Source organism: Sander vitreus, chromosome 7, assembly GCF_031162955.1.
Source record: "Sander vitreus isolate 19-12246 chromosome 7, sanVit1, whole genome shotgun sequence".
Taxonomy (NCBI): Eukaryota; Metazoa; Chordata; class Actinopteri; order Perciformes; family Percidae; genus Sander; species Sander vitreus.
This window is the reverse complement of record NC_135861.1, coordinates 25,587,057-25,607,640: the sequence shown is the minus strand read 5'-3', so window position 1 is coordinate 25,607,640 and position 20,584 is coordinate 25,587,057. Positions and strand designations below refer to the sequence as shown.

At 41.4% G+C, this 20,584-nt stretch overlaps 1 protein-coding gene across 1 annotated transcript; it reads left to right on the top strand.

The window, feature by feature from the left end:
- The first annotated feature begins 10,501 nt into the window (after positions 1–10,501).
- LOC144520355 (uncharacterized) lies at positions 10,502–19,571 on the top strand. Its single transcript, XM_078254032.1, has 6 exons — positions 10,502–10,635; positions 11,636–11,693; positions 11,938–11,971; positions 13,452–13,987; positions 16,466–16,603; positions 17,574–19,571. The coding sequence occupies exons 1-6, from the start codon at positions 10,502–10,504 to the stop codon at positions 18,111–18,113; spliced, it is 1,440 nt and encodes a 479-aa protein (XP_078110158.1). The 3' UTR covers positions 18,114–19,571.
- The last annotated feature ends 1,013 nt before the right edge of the window (positions 19,572–20,584 follow it).

The window sequence follows — 20,584 nt, the reverse complement described above, 5'->3', positions numbered from 1 at the left end:
TGAGGAAAACAGCAGTGAAGTATAACTCGATTTGTTTTTTAATGCTCAAACACAAGCGTTAGGTCCATATTCTCCAGATGTGTGAGGAAACGCACAGTGCACTTTAGCTCCTGAGGAAAACACGTAGACTGTCCCTGAGTGGGGACTACGGAGCAGGGGGAGGGGAGGCAGTATGAGGGGCGATTAATGCCACGATAAGCAGAAGAGGGGGAAACCCCGAGGAACACAGTTAGCCTCGGGATAATGGTGTGGGGCTTTTTAAAAATGAAACTACAGGAGCTATCAGCAGATTTCTATCCAAATGTAGCACAAGCATTTATTACATTTTCCAGAAAATCTGCACACAAAAAAAAGCGCACACTAACATTATGAGAATATTGGGTATTGAGTGCATCCAGACAAACAGTTGGTTAGGTGTTAAACCATTGCTGAAGAAGTCTTAATTAAAGTACTAATTAAAAGAGTGCCAGTCAAACATCGAACTTTGGAAAAACATGATGGAAATATGAAATGTATAGTTGTTTTCATGTATTAATTTGAAGGACAGTCTCCTCATTGCTTCACACATTTGATTTTTCATCTAACAATCTAAATGAGTCACATACTTCATGGATGTCATGATTTATTTACAAAGTCTGTTTCCATTTTTTTTTTTTTTTTAGCAAAGCACCAACTTTTCCACCTCAGCCGAGTGTAAAAACGTTTTTGCAATGTTTTTCTAATTTCTAGGTTTTTCAAGTTTCCACTCAGGTTTTTTTAATATGCAAATTGAAAATGAGTTTAAAAACAACAACGGGTGGATGGAAGTGCACTTATTGTGCGTTGGAATATATTTTCCACTTTCCCTCACCCTGCTAAGTTTATTAATGCAACATTGAAGTGGTTTTGTGCAGTTCATGCAGGGGCGTCAGACTGGCGGGGAAAAGGGGACTGAGTACCCAGGACCCTCATGTGAGAAGGACCCAAAAAGATGCTAGAATGAATAGCTGTGGATGCAGGGAGGGGCCCATAAAAAAAAATACCTTTCTACGGGGCCCAGAATTTTGTGCTACGCCCCTGAGTTCACGACTCACATTCCCTAGAAGGGTGAGTATACTAGCTGAAAAAAATCAATCAATTAGTCAATCAAAAGAAAATGAATCTAACAATTTCGATAATCAATTATTTTTTAAGCAAAAATGTCAAACATTCTCTGGTTCCGGCTTCCTGAAGTTTGAGGATTTGCTGCTTTTTTCATTGTAAACAAACATGTTTTGGACTGTTGGTCAGACAAAACAAGCCATTTGATTAAAAGTGTATAAATGATTATTGGATTAATCAAAGAAATAAGTGCCAGAAAAAAAGGTAAGGGAAGAATGGTTGTCATGGTTAAAAGAAACAAATGTTGACTGTTAGGAAACTGAAAACGAACAGCGGCCTCAAGTGTCAAAGTTCTGTGGACCCATTAGTCTGATATGACCTCCTCTTCCTGTGGACTCTGGGTGTCTATAATGTCACACTGCTTCCTCTTTTGCTGAGAGCACTAATGCTGTCATCTTTCTTGGCAGGACAGTTTCTATCTTCAAAAGACCTCTCCCCATATAATTCTTGTTTCTCCCTCACTGTGGCATGGATTGACCCTTATACAGCAACACCGTCTCCTGCACCCTGATAGGCGGTTGACTCCTGCAGTGCTCTGAAGACGCCAGTAGGTGATGATAGAGAGCGGTAGAGCTTTATTGGCTTCAAAGGTGTGTGAGAGTGGCAAGGTTAAAACAAAACATTACTGGCCTACTTTTATATATTTTACAACGTTTAGACTTGTATATGTCGTGGATAAATTAGACGACCTGTCAGATATTATGATATTAGTATACTTTTCTTGAATAACTTTTATTAAAGTGAAAAGGCAAACATGTAGCCTGATAAGGAGTCACACTGTTATTAGTGGTAGAGGCTCTTACAGGGGTCATGTCAAGTTAATATTGATCCAATGTAATTTCATTTCATAAAGTCATTCCCATATTTGAAGAGATCAATAAAGGCTGCAACCAACAGTTTGACCTGTTGTTGTGTGGCTTTCTCTGATTCAACCTTCTTGCAGGTTTTAAGGGATCCTAAGCCAAATAAAACACTCACAACACATAATAATAAGAATTTCAATAGAACATTTTAAATTCCTTGTGCAAAAAAAAGAGAAGCTGGCACTGTAATTTAGACCCTGAGTGTCCAAACTGTGCAGATTCTAAATGGTCTCTTCTTATTCAGGGACTGAGAAATCCTCCAAAAACGGCCCCATTTATTAGACACTAAACCCCCGCACTTCCTCATCCTTCCGAGAGATGACGCTAGAATCAAAAGACAAACTCAAAATTGGGGGGTCTCCAGCTCTGCCTGTGTCACATGGAAGCACAGTAGCTGAGCCGAGGGGATGCGAGTACAGATGGAAGGGGCTTGAGGGATTGTGGAGGAGAAAACCTGGAGATAACACTGGAGAAAGCGGCAGCAGCAGCGGCGGCACACAAGCAGGTTAGACACTTCCCAGCCTCCCTTCTGGCTGGGGAGCAGAGGCGCGCGGACGGGGCGCACAAGCGGGTCAGCGGGCGCTTAAATTATGTCACATGCAATATGCTGCATTCCTGTTTTCTGAAGCCCAAGAAAGCCAAGTTCTCTTCTTGATTGATTATGCTCGCGGGGAGCGCCTGGTCCGAGGGGAAGCAGAAACTAAATGAAGCGACCAGGGTTGATGCTGCGCCTCCCAAAATCTCTGAGCTGAGTGAGTACAGGGATATAGCGCAATGCTCTGTACCCGTGTCTATGTGACAGGCTGGAGGGGGGGGGGTCATGCATATGTGCCTATAGATTCAGCTCGATAAGCTGCACACGCAGTTGGTACACAGCATCTTTTATTCATCCAGGACATGTAACCAACCGCTGCCTGTTTTTGTCTTTCTTTCTTTGTGTTTGCCCTGCCTTATTCTTCATCTCCACTGGTCATACATTTAACACACAGACACGTGTGTACCCACCTCAGCGTTACTGCATTGCCTTTTTGTGATTTAAAGCCCCAAATTTTCATCAGAGAACTTCATTGTGATTTGATGAGAGGAAGGCGCAGGAAGCCTCCAATCATTTTTGTTTTCTGTGTGGTATCCCTGCTGACTCTGAAGCATAAAGATAATTAACGTTAGACCTTCCGTTAACATTTGCAGCCCCCCCTCCCTCACTATTAAAAATAGGGGGGTGTGGGGAACTGGCTTCGTCGTGTAAGTTGCCAGCTGACCTCAGGGACACAACATCCTTTACCATCCTCACTTTGATCTGGAAATGAATCGGAAACGCTTTGATGATTAGAGGAGAAGAAAGGAAGGAGAAAGGGAAAACCCTGTGTTGCTACAGGCTTAATGAAACTGATAAAAGCACACTGCATCATGCCTGAAATTCTTCATGTATAGCCTCCTCCTGCACGGGCATTTTATTTTACCCATCTTCACAGCCTGCATGATTTTGTGTCTGAGAGCCGGCAACATTTTGAGGTCTGTAACCTGTTGTCAGCATCACTGCAGTTGGAGGTGTCAGAGCCCAGAGGCGCGGCGAACCGGGCAGCCGAACCGTCACCCAGCGTGAGATTGATGCCTGCTGAGTGGGTGCCATCATGAGCCACATACATACATACATACATACATACATACATACATACAACCTCCACAGATATAGGCTACACACAAGCCTTCATGGAGGATTTCACTAAATAGATCCACAGTGTAAAACGCTTGATGATGATTTCCCTTTTTAACTTTCAGCACCTCTCTTGTTGTTTCAAAGCTGCTGGAAAGGATGTGAATCATCTCATCACAAGACATTATTCTGTAGAATTTGCTGTGAATAATGTCAGGCGGTGTTTGTATCAGCGGCAGCGTTGCACAGATAAAGACAGAGCCTCAGCTTTCTTCCTCACGGGGGCTTGGTTAATCGTTGTTGCAAGCAAACATTTGACCTAATTCACATTCTCACACAATAGCTCTCTCCTCTCCCCATCTCTCCTCTCTCTCTCTCTCTCTCTCTCTCTCTCTCTCACACACACACACACACACACACACACACACACACAGCTGTTATTTGTGTCACACAGAGGGTGAGGGTTTTGCTCCACTTGAACTCCCAGGTGGTTTATCAAAACCTGAGCAGATTTGGCAGAGAGGCCACTGCTGGCTGGCTGGGTTTGTTGAGAGGAGCTCCAGTATTATTAATAATGAACACATGTAATGCAGTGCATGTTCCTAGAAAATTAAAATCCTACTGGTATTTATTGCAACACTGTAGGGCGAAATGTGTCCCTTAGAAAATGCTTTTTATGAGGACAACACAACAGATTTCCATGTTTGACTTTTGTGCCGTAAGCAGAAACCATACAAAAAAAAATTGTTATTGTTTTTAAGAGTTGGAGTATCAGGAGCATTTATTTTATTTGACAAAAAGACAAAATGATGTGCTGTTTTTTTTCTTAAATTTAATTTGATCTGATTGGTCAAATGTTTCACCCAGCGTGTTTCCTTTAAAGGTGTTTCACTGTTGAGATTGGATCAAAGTTAACAGGTGATATGTTCATTCAATCAGTATTCCAGGACTGCAACTAATGGTTATTTTCTCCAATAATCGATTAATAGTGCTCAAGTTGATAGTATTTAAAACAGAGCCCAACGCAATGTCCTCAAATGTCTTATTTTGTCTGAGGAACAGTTGGAAATCCGAATCTTTATTTTATATAATGTAAGACGTAGGCCTACATAACAAGAGATGCAGCACATTTCTTACATTTGAGAAGCTGGAACCATCAGATAGAATCGTGTATTAATTACATTAATTGGCAACTATTTTGATAGTCGATTAATCGTTTAAGTCATCCATTCTCTGGTTTTCCAGCTTCTCCATTGTGAGGATGTTCTGCTTGTCTGTTTTCTATCATTATAAACTGAATACATTTGCTGTTTGTGATTGTTACTTGTAATTCATCGATCAATTATGAAAATAGTCAACAGATTAATCAATAAGCCCTATCAGATTTGAGCAATTTAGCTTGAAAAATGACTTAAACAAGTCATCATCAAAATACTTTTCTGTTGATCAGCTAATCGTCGGCTAATCAGCTCTACAGTCGTCCACATTGCAACTGTTGTGACCCAGACTTTCATCCATTCATTCATTCATTCATTCACCTATACCCAACATAATGTCTGTACAGCTGCAATGATTAGTTGATTAGTTAATTAGTTGATTAGTTGATTAGTTGATCGACAGAAAAACAATCGGACGGCACCTATTCAATAATCGATTACTCGATTTTTAAAGTAAAAATTACAAATGCTTCTCAATTCCAGCTTCTCATTCCTGAGTGTTTGCTGCTTGTCTTTTATGTGATAGAAAATACCATATTTTTAATGTTTTACACTGTTGCTCAAACAAAACAGTCAATTTTATGTTGGTTTCCAGTGTTTCATGAACCAAATGATTAATCCAAAAATTAATTGGCAGATTAATCAATAACGATAATAATCGCTGGTCTCCTGTGTGTCCACTGGCAGTTGAAGAGAAAAACATATACAAGGAAGAAATAGAAATCTGCATATTTTATATGCAGCAACATAATATAAGCTCAAAGCTCCACTTACTAGCTTTCAGAGCTTTCAAACATTTACAGGCTTTATTTGCTAAAATGTAAACTTTTATTTATTTATATTTTACTTTACTTGGTTTATGACCATAGCAATGTCCCAATACGATACCAATACCGAGTCCCGATCCAATACCCAGTGTTTAATTAATAAGCTGTATGGCTCACTTTGTGGAAGTGACTGGGATCGTTTTCCTATGTGTAAGGCAACATCAGACTTGACTTAAACATTGCTAATAAACAAATACATAGATATAAATTCACGGAATTGTTATTTATTATTCAAATAATAAATTGTGAACCAGCAACTAAAGAATCTTCAAAATTAACACGAGTTACAATTCAAGTGTAAACGTTTTAGACAAATTGGTCAACACTGAATTGAATAGATTGGCCATGTTGTCACCAATAAACCAGCTATTTGAGTCAGTTTCCCCCCGATAGCCGCATCGTTGCATCCCTACATGCAATGCATGTGATTCAGTAAAGAAACCAGATTTTAATGATAGCTGATGCTCCAGTTTCCTCGCCACATACGGCCCCCCTCTCAGTGTAAGTAGCCTTCTGGTCTGTGATACACGGCCAGGGCAACACCTGGCAAATCTACACCTGCAGGTATTTGCTGGTAGTTTGTAACGAGCACACTGAGCGCCACAGGCAGATGGGGGGGGGGGCCCTCTCTGTGGCTTACGGAGAGGGGCTTTGTTTAGCAGAAAAATCAGCCAGGGAAGGGCCATTTCTTGCTCTTTCTCTAAGCGCTACGTCCAATTGGTTGGCTCGTGTGAGGCAGCTCTAGGGCCAGAGATTACACTGCAGTGCTGAGGCGTCACTCTGGCTGAACACCGCAGGCGGAGGCAGGGGAAAAGAGGGAGAGAAGAATGGGTAGGGAGGTAAGGACACACTCAATGAGACAGGGAAGGGGAAGGAAGGCCGGGAAACCTTGTTGGGAAATGTGACAGCCTCTTCTCATCATCTGCTTTCAGCATCTTCAAACACCTGCCACAGGACTCCCACGCATGTCTTCTTCCCCTCCTCTCTCTCCTTTCTTTTCTTTACACCTACACCTTTCCCCCTTTCTTCTCTTTCATTACCCTCTCCATCTCCACTCCTCGGCTCTGTTGTCAAATCAGCACAGATATAATTACACGGACACAACTGCGAATTAAACGAGCATTGTCTCACAGGTTCTTTAAATCCAGCATAATATTTCAGACTCACTCAGGAAGTGTTCTGTTGAAGGTGGTGGATGAATTGGTGGCATTTAAAGCAGGTCTGTGAAATCTTTGACATGTTTGCTGGCTGCTGTTAAAATACCCAAAATATTTGACAGACATGCTGGCAAAACATGTTTGCTGCTCTTTATACATGCTCAAAGAAGTAGGTAATTATGTTGGATATTTAGTGTTGTAAAATATGACTTATATTGTGTTTATAGTAACTAACGTTGGGTTAATTTGAACCAGGAAACCAAGCAGTTGTTTCTGGTCAGGTTTCCCTGAACTTACAAAGAAAACTACAAGCATCGTGCAAAGAACCACCAAGACATCTGTGTATGAAATTTGGTCCAAATTGGATTTCATGCTGAGAACAGTTTGGTTAGTGGCTGGATCTCCTCAAAGAAATGCAAATTACCCCCAAATCTGCACAACTTCTGCAGAGCCTGATACACGTTTGTCCTGTCTCTGCAGAAACAGTAGGAAAGTCCATCAAAGAATATGCTCTGAATACTTTCGTAGAAAAGAAGAAAATAAAAGATCAAGGGAAAAATCCACAAAGATTAACCTTTAACATTAAAATAGAGGCAGTGCAGATTACTGTGCTGACCACTGATATACAGACCACACCCTCTACTGAGTGTGTTAAAGTCTAACTGAAATTAAATTGAATTAGTGTCTGCTACAGCATACATCTCTGCTCTGTAAATCACTTGTGCTGTGTCAGAAACTAAAAGAGAAAAATGGATATTTTTTTGTGATGGCGCCCTCTAATTTTGCATTAATTCAACAGTATACTGTTCCCTTCTGTTATGCATAGCGCCCCCCCCCCCCTGCAGTTAGGGTTAGTGTTAAGGTTTGGTTCAGGTAGGGGGGAACAGATGTCGACAGGGAAACAGAGTTCAATACAACACTGGATACCTTATTTCAATACACCCAATCAAATCTTGTATAAAGCAGTAACGTCAGCGATCACAACACATGAGCCACAGACTCTGAACAACAACCCACATTAGCTTTCCTGCTACATTCTCGTTTTTATATCACTTACAAACATGAACACACGTCTTATCCTGCACCTTAGCTTGTTGAACGAGCAACCACACAAACATTCACTGTGGAAAAGTACACTGCTAATGTCAGTTTGCAGGCTACATAGCTACTTATCTGTACAGCTGCAGCACATTAAACAACATGTAGCCTAAACATACCTGCAAATGTCCCCTCTGCCTAGTTTGATGCTGGTGTGTGGTCCTGCAAATGGAAGCTGCTGTCAGTCAAACACAGACACACCCCTCCAGCAGTGGGAATGGCTGTGGCCTAAATTAGCAGACTCAAGGAATATGTGGATAAAACATTAAAGTGTGCAACAATCTGACTGATTAGTATACTTTCAAAGTCATTTTATTGATCTATGTTGGACATATAACTAAAATATAATGAACTCCAACGGAGGACTTTGCATTAAGACTGACTTAATTTAGCTCAAACCACCACTGTAGATGCTGTTGTCATACAGTCTGGATGGTCAAAACAGTAAAAATGTATAGCAACCCTTCGTAATGCTTGGTGTGATTTTCGTTTTTTTCTTAAGGGGGTCCAGAGATGATATGCCACATTTGATGGACATGGTGTATGAGAATTTTAGAAAATTAAAGACAGTGGAGAATAGTGCTACATTTTTGGTATGTGTGCCAGATTGAGCAGTCAAATCTGTTGGCCATAGATAATATGCAGCCAGTCTTGGCGAGATGTGGCGAATACATTGACGAGACAGACTGACGGCTTTTACTTCTGTGGAAGATGGTACACAAAACATACTGTCGTCCTGAACACTTCTAAATATACACTTTTTTTTTTTCAATAATCAGGCAGACCTGGCTGCACTCAAGGAATATATGGATAAAACATAAATGTGCGCAACAATCTGGCTGAGTCATACATCTTTGTGCGATTTTAGTGGATGAGATCTATCTGGGATAAAGCATAATGAACCCCAAATTAAGTTTACTCAAATAACAAGGTTATGAACCGATGATTATAGTGAAGAAGAGCGTACCAGAAATTCATGCTTGGGTTGCTTGAATCCTAATTAGGCCTCACTAACTTCACAGATCTCTGCTGCAGCGCTAAAGCTAAACTATCTGAGCTGCAAAAAGACAGCAACAGTCTTAAGGTGTCCAAGGCTTTTGGTTAACCTTCAGAGAAGATACACACGCTTCACCAGAGACAAATTATTAGAGTTATTTGGACTGTGAAGATTAAATTCTGCCTGTAAGGAAAGGATCTATGTGGAATCTAATACTAAAACAAGTGTCAGATTTGATCATTAGCAAGGAGGATTGAGGATGAGTTTGTCTAAAACTACAAGATCCATCATGAAGGTTTTCTTTTTTGGAAGATAATATGTTGTTATAAGATGAATAAATACATGAAAGACATTTGGACAGACGTATACAGACAGTTTAGTATCATCATCCCAACAACAAGACTTTGGATAAAACCAGGCGGTTTGTTTCCCTCAGTCTGCTGCTCAGTCTTGTTGTTGCTTATGGACAAGTGACAAATAAACACACATGAACACACACTGTCACAGTAGACAGATGGGATGATTTGACAGAGAATAAAAACTGTTGTTTGGTCTTTTTGGTGTTTATTTGAATCATATTTCACTGCCAAATGTGAAATTATCTGGCTAGAAGCGAGGGGTAGAGGAGAAACAAAAAAAGATGTTTCTGTCTGCTCGCTCTGCTTTCACTCGTCTCCTTCAGTTTACTCTGCCTGCTGGCATGTTCAGCCTTGGCTGTGACTCATCGTACCTTCTCAATATGTATGTTTGCTCTTGTTTGAATGGTTCAAACCATGGCAAGTGTGTATTTACACATATGCATTGCAGCAGCTACCTGCAAATAGAGACTCTCAGTGTTCATATATATATATATATAGTTTCAGTTATAAAGCCAAGTGTTAAATGTAGAACTGTTGGATTACTTTATAGCTCACATGTATGCATTGCAGACCCAGATACTTGCAAATCTTTGTTGGTGAGCAGGTATGCTGTTGATGTCTATGTAAGTGTGACACAGATCTCAGTAATCCCTCCCAACAAGGTAAAGCAGAAGCACATGCCGGAGGCGTAATGTCTGTTCACTTCACTGCTTCAGCGCTGGATGAGAATTCTCACTTTCCCTCTTACGATACAAACTTTTTAGTCAGTTTACAATGAAATTCATTTTGCGATCCTGAGCAGCTCCCCTAAAAACAAAAAGAAAAGCAAAATACACACAGAGTTAGACAACAATTACACATATAGTACAAAGATGAAAACACATCAACAGCCATGACAAAGAAACATGTTTGATGATATCCTCGGATCCAGATCTTAATTGGCAGCACACTGATTTTTCGAATCTTCTCAAACTGCTGCTTCCCTTCACTGTGAATATTTGACTTCTGGTTCCGCTGCTTTGTTGACCTACTAAATGTTTTGTAAAGGTTAGATCATTTTGTAATTAAGCACCACTCTGTGCCTTCTCGCTGCAGATCCCAGTGAGACCGTGGTACATCCCTGCGTGGATGAGTTGTAAGGGTGTGAGTGTGAGTGTGTGTGAGAGCAAGTGAGCGTCAGCGCTCCCACATGGCCTCCATGCAGGACGGGCTGAACTTCACGGCTCCTCCCTACGGCAAGGTCCTGCTGCTGGGTGCTATCGCTGCTGCCTCAGCCTTTGTTGTCACCATCCTCATCGTGGTGCTCTGCGTGGGCTGCCAGAGGTGAGGCACTGTGCGCACGCACGTACGAACGCACACACACACACACACACACACACACACACATGCTCATTTACACATGCATGCACCAGTGGTAGAAGAAGTACTCAGATCCTTAACTTAAGTAAAAGTAGCAGTAGCAATACCACAATGTAAAAATACTCCATTACAAGCATGCATTCAAAATACTTAATATTACAAAATTACAGAAGTATTATCAGCTGAATGTACTTACAGTATCTAAAGTAAAGGTATTGCAGTAAAATGTCCCCTCTGACCAGTGGTGGAGGAAGTATTCAGATCTTTTACTTAAGAAAAGTAGCAACACTGCAGTGTAAAAATACTGTTACAAGTAAAAGTCTTGCATTCAAAATCTTAATCAAGTAAAAGTACAAAAGTATCAGCATCAAAATATACTTAAAAGTAAAAGTATGCATTTTGCAGAATGGCCCATTTCAGATATATTACATCACTGGATTACAATTATTGATGCATTTATGTGTAAGCATCACTACTGTTGCAGCTGGTAAATGTGGAGCTAATCTTTACTACTTTATATTCTGCTGGGCATCTTAATCTACAAAAAAGATATCTCATTATTTATTAGTTTATTTACATTTTGTATTAATAATTTGAATCTGCAAAGTAACTAAAGCTGTCAAATAAATGTAGTGAAGTAAAAGGTGCAATATTTGCCTCTTGGAGTAGAAGTATAAAGTATCTTAAAATGGAAATACTAAAGTAAAGTACCTCAAATTTGTACTTCAGTGCAGTTCTTGAGTAAATCTACCACCACTGGCAGTTACAAGAAAATACACACACACACACACACACACACACACACACACACACGAGATGACTCAGACACACATGGACAGTGACTCAATCTCTCTCTCTCTCTCTCTCTCACACACACACACACACACACACACACACACACACACACAGTCCATCACTGTACTAAGTGTCAACCTGTGTGACAGAGCGGTTGTGTTTACCACAGGAAGGGGAAGACACACAATGTTCCCAGCGAGGGTGGAAAACACCGTCTCATGGACATGGTAGGTATCAGGCAACACGCTCCTCCATTTGTTTTTTTGTTGCAGCAGAGGTTGCTGAAGCAACTTAATTCACCAGGGCACAATATCATTCAGAGGACACCCCTTCAGTCTTAATGAGTTGTTTAACTGGCCTTCTGTGTGTGTGTGTGTGTGTGTGTATGTGTATGTGTATGTGTATGTGTGTGTGTATGTGTGTGTGTGTGTGTGTGTGTGTGTGTGTGTGTGTGTGTGTGTATGTTGTCAGGGTATACTCAGGCAGTCGAAGCTCCGCTCCATCAGTAAATCAGACACTGAGATGAACAAGATGAACTGCAATGGCAAAAGTAAGTGCATCTTTCACATACAGATCCTGACCTGTGCTGTACTGTACCTCGCTGTTGTCTGGTGAAAAACGTCTCCTTAATGAAATGAAAGAGTCTGGCTCTGGTCATGTTTCTAGCTACATGACAAAGCACTTTTTGCAACATCAAAGGGAATTCTTGAAGAATTGAATTTGAAAGTTTTTTCTCAACCACATGAGCATGCAGTTGTGGAAGAAGTACTCAGATCCTATACAACTAAAAGTAGTATACCACAGTCTAAAAATACTCCATTACAAGTCCTGCATTCAGAATGTTACTTAAGTAAAAGAACAGAAGTATTATCAGCAAAATGTACTTAAAGTATCAAAAGTAAAAGTACCTATTATGCAGAATGGCTCCTTTCAAAGTGTTATAAAATATTTTAATCTGTATTATAATTCTGTTTTTAACATGTAAGCCCAATGTGGAGCACATTTTAGATACTTTGCATACTACTGGGTAGAATAGTGGTATAAATTACTGCATCATACTGCATTAAATTGTCAAATAACTCTAGAGTTAAAAGTACAATATTTCCCTCTGAAATGTAGTGGAGTAGAAGTATCAAGTGGCATAAAATAGAAAATACTCAAGCAAAGTACAAGTTTGTCAAAATTGTACTTAAGTGCAGGACTTGAGTAAAAGTACTTATTTTCCACTGCAAGCAATTATTTTCCCGTTTATTTTAAAGCATGAAAATCATAAACAGTGGAGATACAAGGTTTTCACCCAACAGAATCACAATAGTCTGTGAATTGGCGAAAACGGATAATCAATCGGAAAATTAAGCAGCAGATAAATGACAAGTAATCCTAGCGTGTTCTGATTTGGCTCGTCCTCATAATAAATGGCTTGGAGTCCAAAAAACAACAGATAATGTGAATAAACATTTAGGTCAATGCTTAACATTCGCGTAATGTTACCGCACACTTTCCTCCACGTGCTCTGTGTCTGATCCGGCCTTAAATTCATGTAAAACCATAAATGCAATTTACCCTAAAACAGAATTCACATTACCTTTACAACTCAGCTTTATTCCACTGGAGTGATCAAGCTTGATTTATGGACATGCATCTCTTTCTCTCTCAAAGACAGAAATCAGAGAGCCAAGACAAGTCCTGGAGCTCCATCACTGACAGTCAACAGGGAACTGTGTTTGTGGGCACTGTGACAGTAGCCTGAGAGGGTTTGAAGAAATATAAGCATATGTCCTGTTTCCACTGCAGTGGAATGAAGTCAATTTGGACGCGTTTTCTCAAAACATCTACGCCAGTTCCCAGTTTACTGTCAGCTCCAGATTTTCTCTCTCTACCAGCGAGAGATTTAATCATGTTCACAAATGTTTGTTCAGTACAAGAAGAGCAAACGTATGTGAGTTCTGTTTTATGGTGGGCATCGGCCTGTTTGTGCCGTTCAGAGGCATCTAAAAAGAAAGGTATGGACCTTCTGCTGCTGCCCAGCAGGTCTAACTCTGACCTTCGTTCTCAAGGCAGGCAGCTTCCCCAGATCCCCTCCGGGACTGGAGAGGACGGAGAGCACACTTACTCTGAAGTGGGCCGAAGCTCTTCCACCACACGTACTGACGATGCCCTGTACGCCATGGTAGGCAGGGCCGGGCAGACGGATACCCCGGCCCCTCCGGCAGTCCCTGCCAACACCCCGGCGCCCCCAGACCCAGACGGTGATGTGGAAGGAGGGCTACCCGAACCCGAGGCCCAGGTCATGCCTCCCCCTCACCCTCCGGAGACAGCCGAGTACGCCTGTGTCAGGAAGCTGAGGAAGGCCGACAAGGCACCCCAAAAGAGGGACAGCGGGACGGATATGGTGGAGCCGCCAGTGCCGCCTCCACGACACGCCCCGCCGTCACATCCGGCCCCTCCTCCACCACACCCCCATAGCACAAAGTTGCCCCGTAGAAACGTGGATGCCTTCAACGTCCCGGCATTCCCAAAGGTTGGTAGAGGAACTGTTTTTTTCCTCTGATTAATTTAAATTGTTTACAAAACAGTTTGAGCTTTACATGTCATTCATTCAGTATAGTACAGTAGTGAAAAATATCTTCACACGAGGACGTGGTGCACTTACTAATAGCTTTTCTCTAGCACTTTCAGCTGCATCTCATCTCCATGACAACTGGGCAAACTCCATACGCTGATGAAGACCATGAGATGCAGTTGAAAGTGGAAAAGCTAGTAAGTGGACTTTATGTTAAGATTGTTGAAGTAAAAAACAAAAACAAAGTTATTTTACTGGGGTGAACTGGTTTTAACATTGTGTTATTTAGGATTCATGTAAGTAACTTTTTAACCTTTAGAGCAGATTATTTCAGGTGAGAGATTATTTTTTATTGGTTGTAAGGATTAGATTAAGTCTTTAAATTTGATTATTTTCATGGGAAGGGATTAAATAAAGGGCAGAAAACACGGAATAAAAGAACTAGTCATATAAATAGGTGAACTTTTCTCACATAATGTCAGTGGCCTTGTATTTGATGCCACTCAAAACAAAGGCAATAACAACACATCTTTGTGTTTGGCTTAGACAGCATCATCTGGTAACGTTGTAAAGGATTCAGCTTTATGGGCTGAAGGAAGTGAAAGTCTGACTGGAGTGGCAGTTGAGATCAGCCTTGTGCACTGACTTTACTGGAAGGCCCTAAAAGTGTCTATTATCCACATTATTGGTGTGGCTCTATGAATGGAACTGTTGGTCTGTTATTCAGTCAGTCGAGCACTATCGGATGGATTGCCATTAAGTTCAGTACAGACATTCATGTTCCCCAGAGGATGAATCTTACTGACTTTGGTGATCCCCTGACTTTTCCTCTAGCGCCAGCATGAGCACATTTGTGGTTTAAGTGAAATGTCTTAGCAACCATGGGATCGGTTGTCATTCAATTTGGTAAAAACATTCATACTGCCCTTAGGATGAGCTGTGAGAACTACAATTTGCCCAATACTTTTATGATTTATGACCAAGTTCCTGCTAATATAATGACCTCAGCTGTACTTTGGGGTTAGCAAAATGTTAAAATGCTAAACTGAGATGGTGAACATGGTGAACATTGCCACTGTGAGCATGCTGATTAGCTCAAAGCAAAACTGTGCCCGAGTAGGCAGGTGTCTCACAGAACTGCTGGCGTGGCTGCAGACTCTTAGCAGGCGTTCAGACTGAAAACAGCCCTGTGTTAACAAAACGCAAGGCTGCGCTACAACAGATCCATAAATTTGAAGGCTTAAAACACTGCACAGCGCTTTATAAGTTTATAACTCTGGAAAGTTATCACAATATCCTAGTTTCTTTTTTACCTGTGGTCGTGATGGTTGCTTGGTAAGCTGTAAAAATATAGCTTTGGAATTACACAGTAATCTACCAGGAATGTACACTTGTACGTTTGATTGGCCACTGCAGCGCCTTGCCAACTTTTTTTTTTCTGCTGCGTTGTCGTACTGGCCTCAAGGGGGCTGCGTTTTATCACGCAGGACTAGAGTTGGTCTTAGTTAGTCTTGTTTAAACAGTCTTCGTGTCTCAGTTTGGTGTGAAAAGTCTCTCAGAGATCTTCGTTTTGATTGTTAGGCTCAGGTGTTTATTGCCGTCTGTATTGACATGTGTAACAGACGTCATTTAAGATGAATGTTATGTGTGTAGCTCTTGGTCCGCATCGGCATGACACATTAATATGCAGCGTGTCGTCCAGGTACAGCGGAGAGTATTTCTGTCAGATTTCCTGTTGATGCTGCAGAGGATCTCCACGGTTGTAATCGTGCCAACGCTGCAGTTTTCTCTGCACTCGGCTTCACCATGCATGGTGTTGAGATATGTTAGCACTTCTGTAGACATTACTTTGAAGTCCGGGCAATGAGATGTGTTCATTTGTCGTAGTTCTTGGTGATAGTGGGATATTTGTATAACGGTGTCACCTCCTCCATATGTTGGCAGCAGCAGGAGTGTAGGCAGGCTGTCTGCTTTACTGTGGGCATAAAGGCTTTGTGCTACCCTCCAGGTGACAGTGGGAGACCATTTGCTGCCCTGCGTGAGGTCAGTGAGGTTGTGCTATCTGCTGTGACCTGAGTTCAGTAACACACACAGGTCACAGGCTTACATGTGTACGCTGTCTGCTCGCAGGGCTGTTCACACTGATGTTCTTGTGGATGACACAACATGTTGAAATTGAGTCATCCAGAATATAAGCTCCTTGCGTTACAACCTTCACCTGCAGGGAAAATCTATTCATTACTGTATGAAATATATCTAATACATTTCTAATTCCCTCTCTTTGCTACAACAGTTCTGCGTGTTTAAAGAGGTTCATTTGTCTTTGATGAACATCGTCCATTCTGCTTTTAAAATGCAATTTTTTTTATATTCACAAATACTCACAGAAGATGAACATGTGACGAGCTCTGCCCCGATTTGTTGTTCTGTTGACAGGAAGTGATGTTCATGGGCAACGGAGAGCAGTATATCTGGAAGCCTCCAGAGGAGGAGGAGATGCTCATGCACCAAACTAAAGCCCTGGGACCACCAAGTGCTCACACAGTGGAGAATATACAACCGGCTGCCACTGTGGTGAGCCAGGACTTTTCAGTCTTTGCATCAACCTGGTTTATTTGTGAAGTTACTGTGTTGAAGCTCCCTGTTCCCCATGTCCCCCTTAAATGTACGATTATAGGTAGCTTTAATATTAGACAAAACACTTTTACAGATTGATTTACAGTTTCCATATTCTGTATCTGCTGGACCCAGGACTTCACTCAAGTGATTTATCACTATTAAATGTATTTAATCCAGCATCAGGTTGTGCCTCTCATGTACAGTATTACGCATTTGATGTAAGCATCTTTTAAAACCCAGAAGGTTGTTTAACAAAAGTACTTTCTTGAAGGTATCTTGAGAATCCTCAAAGAGACATTCAGTCCACTGCAAAATATGCTTATTCACTTCGAAATAGAAGAACGTGTCTGTCCATTAAATATGAATTAGCTTAGCTTAGCATAAAGACTTGAAACAGGGGGTATAGCTAGCGTGGCTTCATACAAAGGTAACTTAATCTGCCAACACACATTATACCTCGTTTGTTTAATTTGTAGCAAAACCCAAAGTTTTAACGGGGATTATGTGCCAGACTATTTCTTGGCGCAGTGGCACAGTGACTTCCTAGAGTCACAGCTGGTTGCCTGGCAACCTCAGGTTAGTGACAACAAGCCCTTGACCCCCGTAAAACCACACTTTATCAATTTAATATTTTAGTTTTTGTACAGATGAAACGCACAATGTATAACATATTAATTAGTGAGCTTAAGAGGTGATGGAAGGAATATTTAGTTGCTTTTGGACAGCCGGGCTAAGATAAGCTAAGCTAAGCTAACTGGCTGCTGACTTTATAGCTTATTTAATACTCATATTCAACATACAGACATACATTGATCTTCTCATGATTTAACTTGTCAAAAAAGTTAATAAGCACATTTCCTTTTTCTTTCAAGCCTTTTTTTTTTTTTTTACAGTCTAATCTCAGCGACGTGTTGTTTGACTGCAGGTGGCTGAGATGTACTCCAAGGTGTGTAAACCAGGAAAGAAGAAGAGAGCCGTGCCGGGGTCTCCTCCAGCCAATCCTGGCTTCCGGACCTTGGGTCGTGGAGACCGGGACCGAGACCGGGATGGGGGGTTTAGTGTAGTGGTCAAACCCCAGACGTGGGCCCTTCAAGAGGGCAAAGCAGTGGGAGGGCCCCTGGTAGACCACTGCTACGAGTCCATCGGGACAGAGGAGTGCGATCTGGCCTATGAGAACATGGAAGGGGGCGGCGCCTGGAAGCGAGAGAGGCCCCCCAACACGTGTGCCACCCTGCGGCCGAGGAGGAAGAAAGCCCAGCAGCCCTTGCAGCAACAGCAGCCCCCTCCTCCGCCACCCACACAGCAGACCCCCAAGTTACAGCACCTGCCCGCCAAAGCCCTGCTGCTGCCGGGGGAGAACCTGTACGAGAGCATCGGCGACCTGAAGCAGGGCTCCGCCACCTCCAGCACCACCACCATCTTCACTTTCAACGACGGCATGGAGATGTATGTGACAGGGCTCTGAGGCAGCGGCTGCACTGTGACCCCTATCCTTCCACACAAGGAGCTGAGCTAACACCACAAGGAGTGACGGCTGAGCCCCTGTCATGCTCACCCACACATACTGTTTACATTCAAGTCATAACATCATGCCTCTCACAGGCCCACGAGGCCTCAGGGCAATAATGTTGATCTGTTATGACCTGGGCTGAACACAAAGTCCAATCTAAAAACCTTATAAGGAATCCAAAGGTAGTGAATAATAAATGAGCACAAGACCATCGCAGAGCAGTCTGCAGGTAACAGTAGCACTTCTATTTTACTGATACATATGTGCGAAGCACAATAAAGTAAAAAGCCTAAATTCTTCCTCAATTCTAGCGGGTAAAAATAGTACTAGCAGGACTCTTATCAGGGGAAAAAGGCACAGCGTTGTGTGAAATCTTTTGGTAGCACTTATCATGAACAGGCCTTCCCTGTAGTTGGTCAAGATGTGATTCAGGACGGAATTAAAATGATATAAAGGAATGAATTACTAATCAAAATTCTTGAACGCTCAGGGACCGAGAGAAACAATTATGAGAGTATTATAATAAAAATTGCACACATTTTGCATTCCTCCTAAAAGCTTAGACTAATTTCATCATTATGTTGAAAAACCAACCAGATACTTCCCTCCGTCATGTTTTGTTTCATCTTACATGGACTGAACACTGTCTCCACTGCCGTCTGTAAATTAAGTGTTTTACTTTGTTGATCCTGTTTCTGCACTTTGCCTGCTACAAGTTGCATGCTAAAAAAAAGTGAAAAAAAACTAAACAAAAAAATGCACTGTCGTGTGGTACCTCTATATGAATGTTTTTTTTTTTCTATTGTTGTTGGTTGTTAATTTTTTTTAGTGTGTTGCTTTATTATTCTGTAGCGCACAAAGCCAGCCAGATTAAGGATGTCTTTGGTTCAGTGGGACTCTGTGCAGCAGAGAGGAGAGGTTATTTTCTCCTGCCACACACACAGTATAGATGAAACAAGACTAAAGAGGACTGCTCAAGTCCAAAAGTTGGAGACAGCCCCCCCACTCCACACACACACACACACACACACACACACACACCCCTCTCTGCTCAGTCCTCACTCACATCTGTCGCTGCCTTGTGGTCATATGAATCTGCTTGGGTTTCACCATAGTGCAGCTTGGAAAGTAGAACTGATGTGTATTAGCAAACGCCATGTCCCATCATCACTCCCTCCTCTCTCTGTTATCAGTGTTAAAAATATTGCAGAAAAGACAAAAATTGTGAAGAAAATGGTTTCGCTTAGCAGCAGAGCATCACCCCGAGGATAACGCGCTCATAAAATGTACACCCAAATCCTGGACAATAACGATGATTTCATTTGACCAAATATCCCCAGAAAACAATGTGATTATACTGTATGTTGATGCAATGTGTATGTACATTACAAAAGAGAAAGAATAATAAATATATCATCAGTGTCAAGAAATCTATCTTTTTCTATTATGTTTAATTGTGTTTTGGAATGACTTATCTTGTGACACAAACTGCAAAAAACAGCTGCAATGTACATTTTTCAGTGTATTCTGTTTGTTGTTTTTGAAGCCATGAAGCTACATTGTGTGTTCTTGGAAAGCCCAGCTAAGTTAAATGTGGCAGCTAATGTTGTGTGTTTGCTATTCAGACTACAGGGTCTTGTACTCAAAAAGCGTGTAATTAAGTGCTAAAGTGCAAAAGATTGTAATGTTTTATATCAAGATTACTATTCATGAAATGTCAGTCAAGTTTATACTTTTGTAATAAAGTGGCACTTTAAAAACAAGATGTTTCATCTCATAGTGTCAGTTATTCAAATTTGAAAGACAGCAGATTTTGCTGAGTGACGCTGAACGCGACCTTCTCTAAAAGACTAAATATCACCAAGACTTTGCCGTCTACTACAGAAGGATCAAAGACTCTTTTTTTAATTCATTTAACATTTTCTTTTGAAAACGCTGCCTGTAGATTAGCGTCTTCAGCTCTATAAAAGGAAAGATCTTAACATATGCACTTATAATCGTAGGGTCAAATTAAGAAAATGATTTAAATTAAATGTTTTATTATTATTTGATATCTAAGGTTGCTTGTTTCTTTTGTCCCTTGCATCTTTTGTGTACAACCTTTACATCTATATTTCACATAGTGTGTATGTGTATGTGTGTGTTGTGTGTCTGAGTAGCCTTCTTGTGTGTGCTTTTTTCTTCTGTGAGAATGTGTGTGTTCACGTGCACATGTGCCATAGTAGCGGGGTCTGCGTCTGAGTAGCTGTGGAGGGGTGCAATGGGGGGGGGGGAGAGAGAGAGAGAGAGAATAGGTCACCCCCTTAAAACAAAAAGCTTGCAGTCAACATCGCAACCGTCTGCGGAATTCTCATTGGCGGACTTGTCTCCATGGTAACAGGTTAACCTTGAGGCAGTAGTCACATGGGCGAGCGAGTCTTCTGCTG

Excerpts from the sequence above, each read along its gene's own strand:
- LOC144520355 (XM_078254032.1), top strand. The coding sequence starts at position 10,502 with ATGGCCTCCATGCAGGACGGGCTGAACTTCACGGCTCCTCCCTACGGC. Across the intron at positions 11,694-11,937 it reads AACACCGTCTCATGGACATG|GGTATACTCAGGCAGTCGAA; the intron begins GTAGGTATCAGG and ends GTATGTTGTCAG. Across the intron at positions 13,988-16,465 it reads ACGTCCCGGCATTCCCAAAG|GAAGTGATGTTCATGGGCAA; the intron begins GTTGGTAGAGGA and ends TTCTGTTGACAG.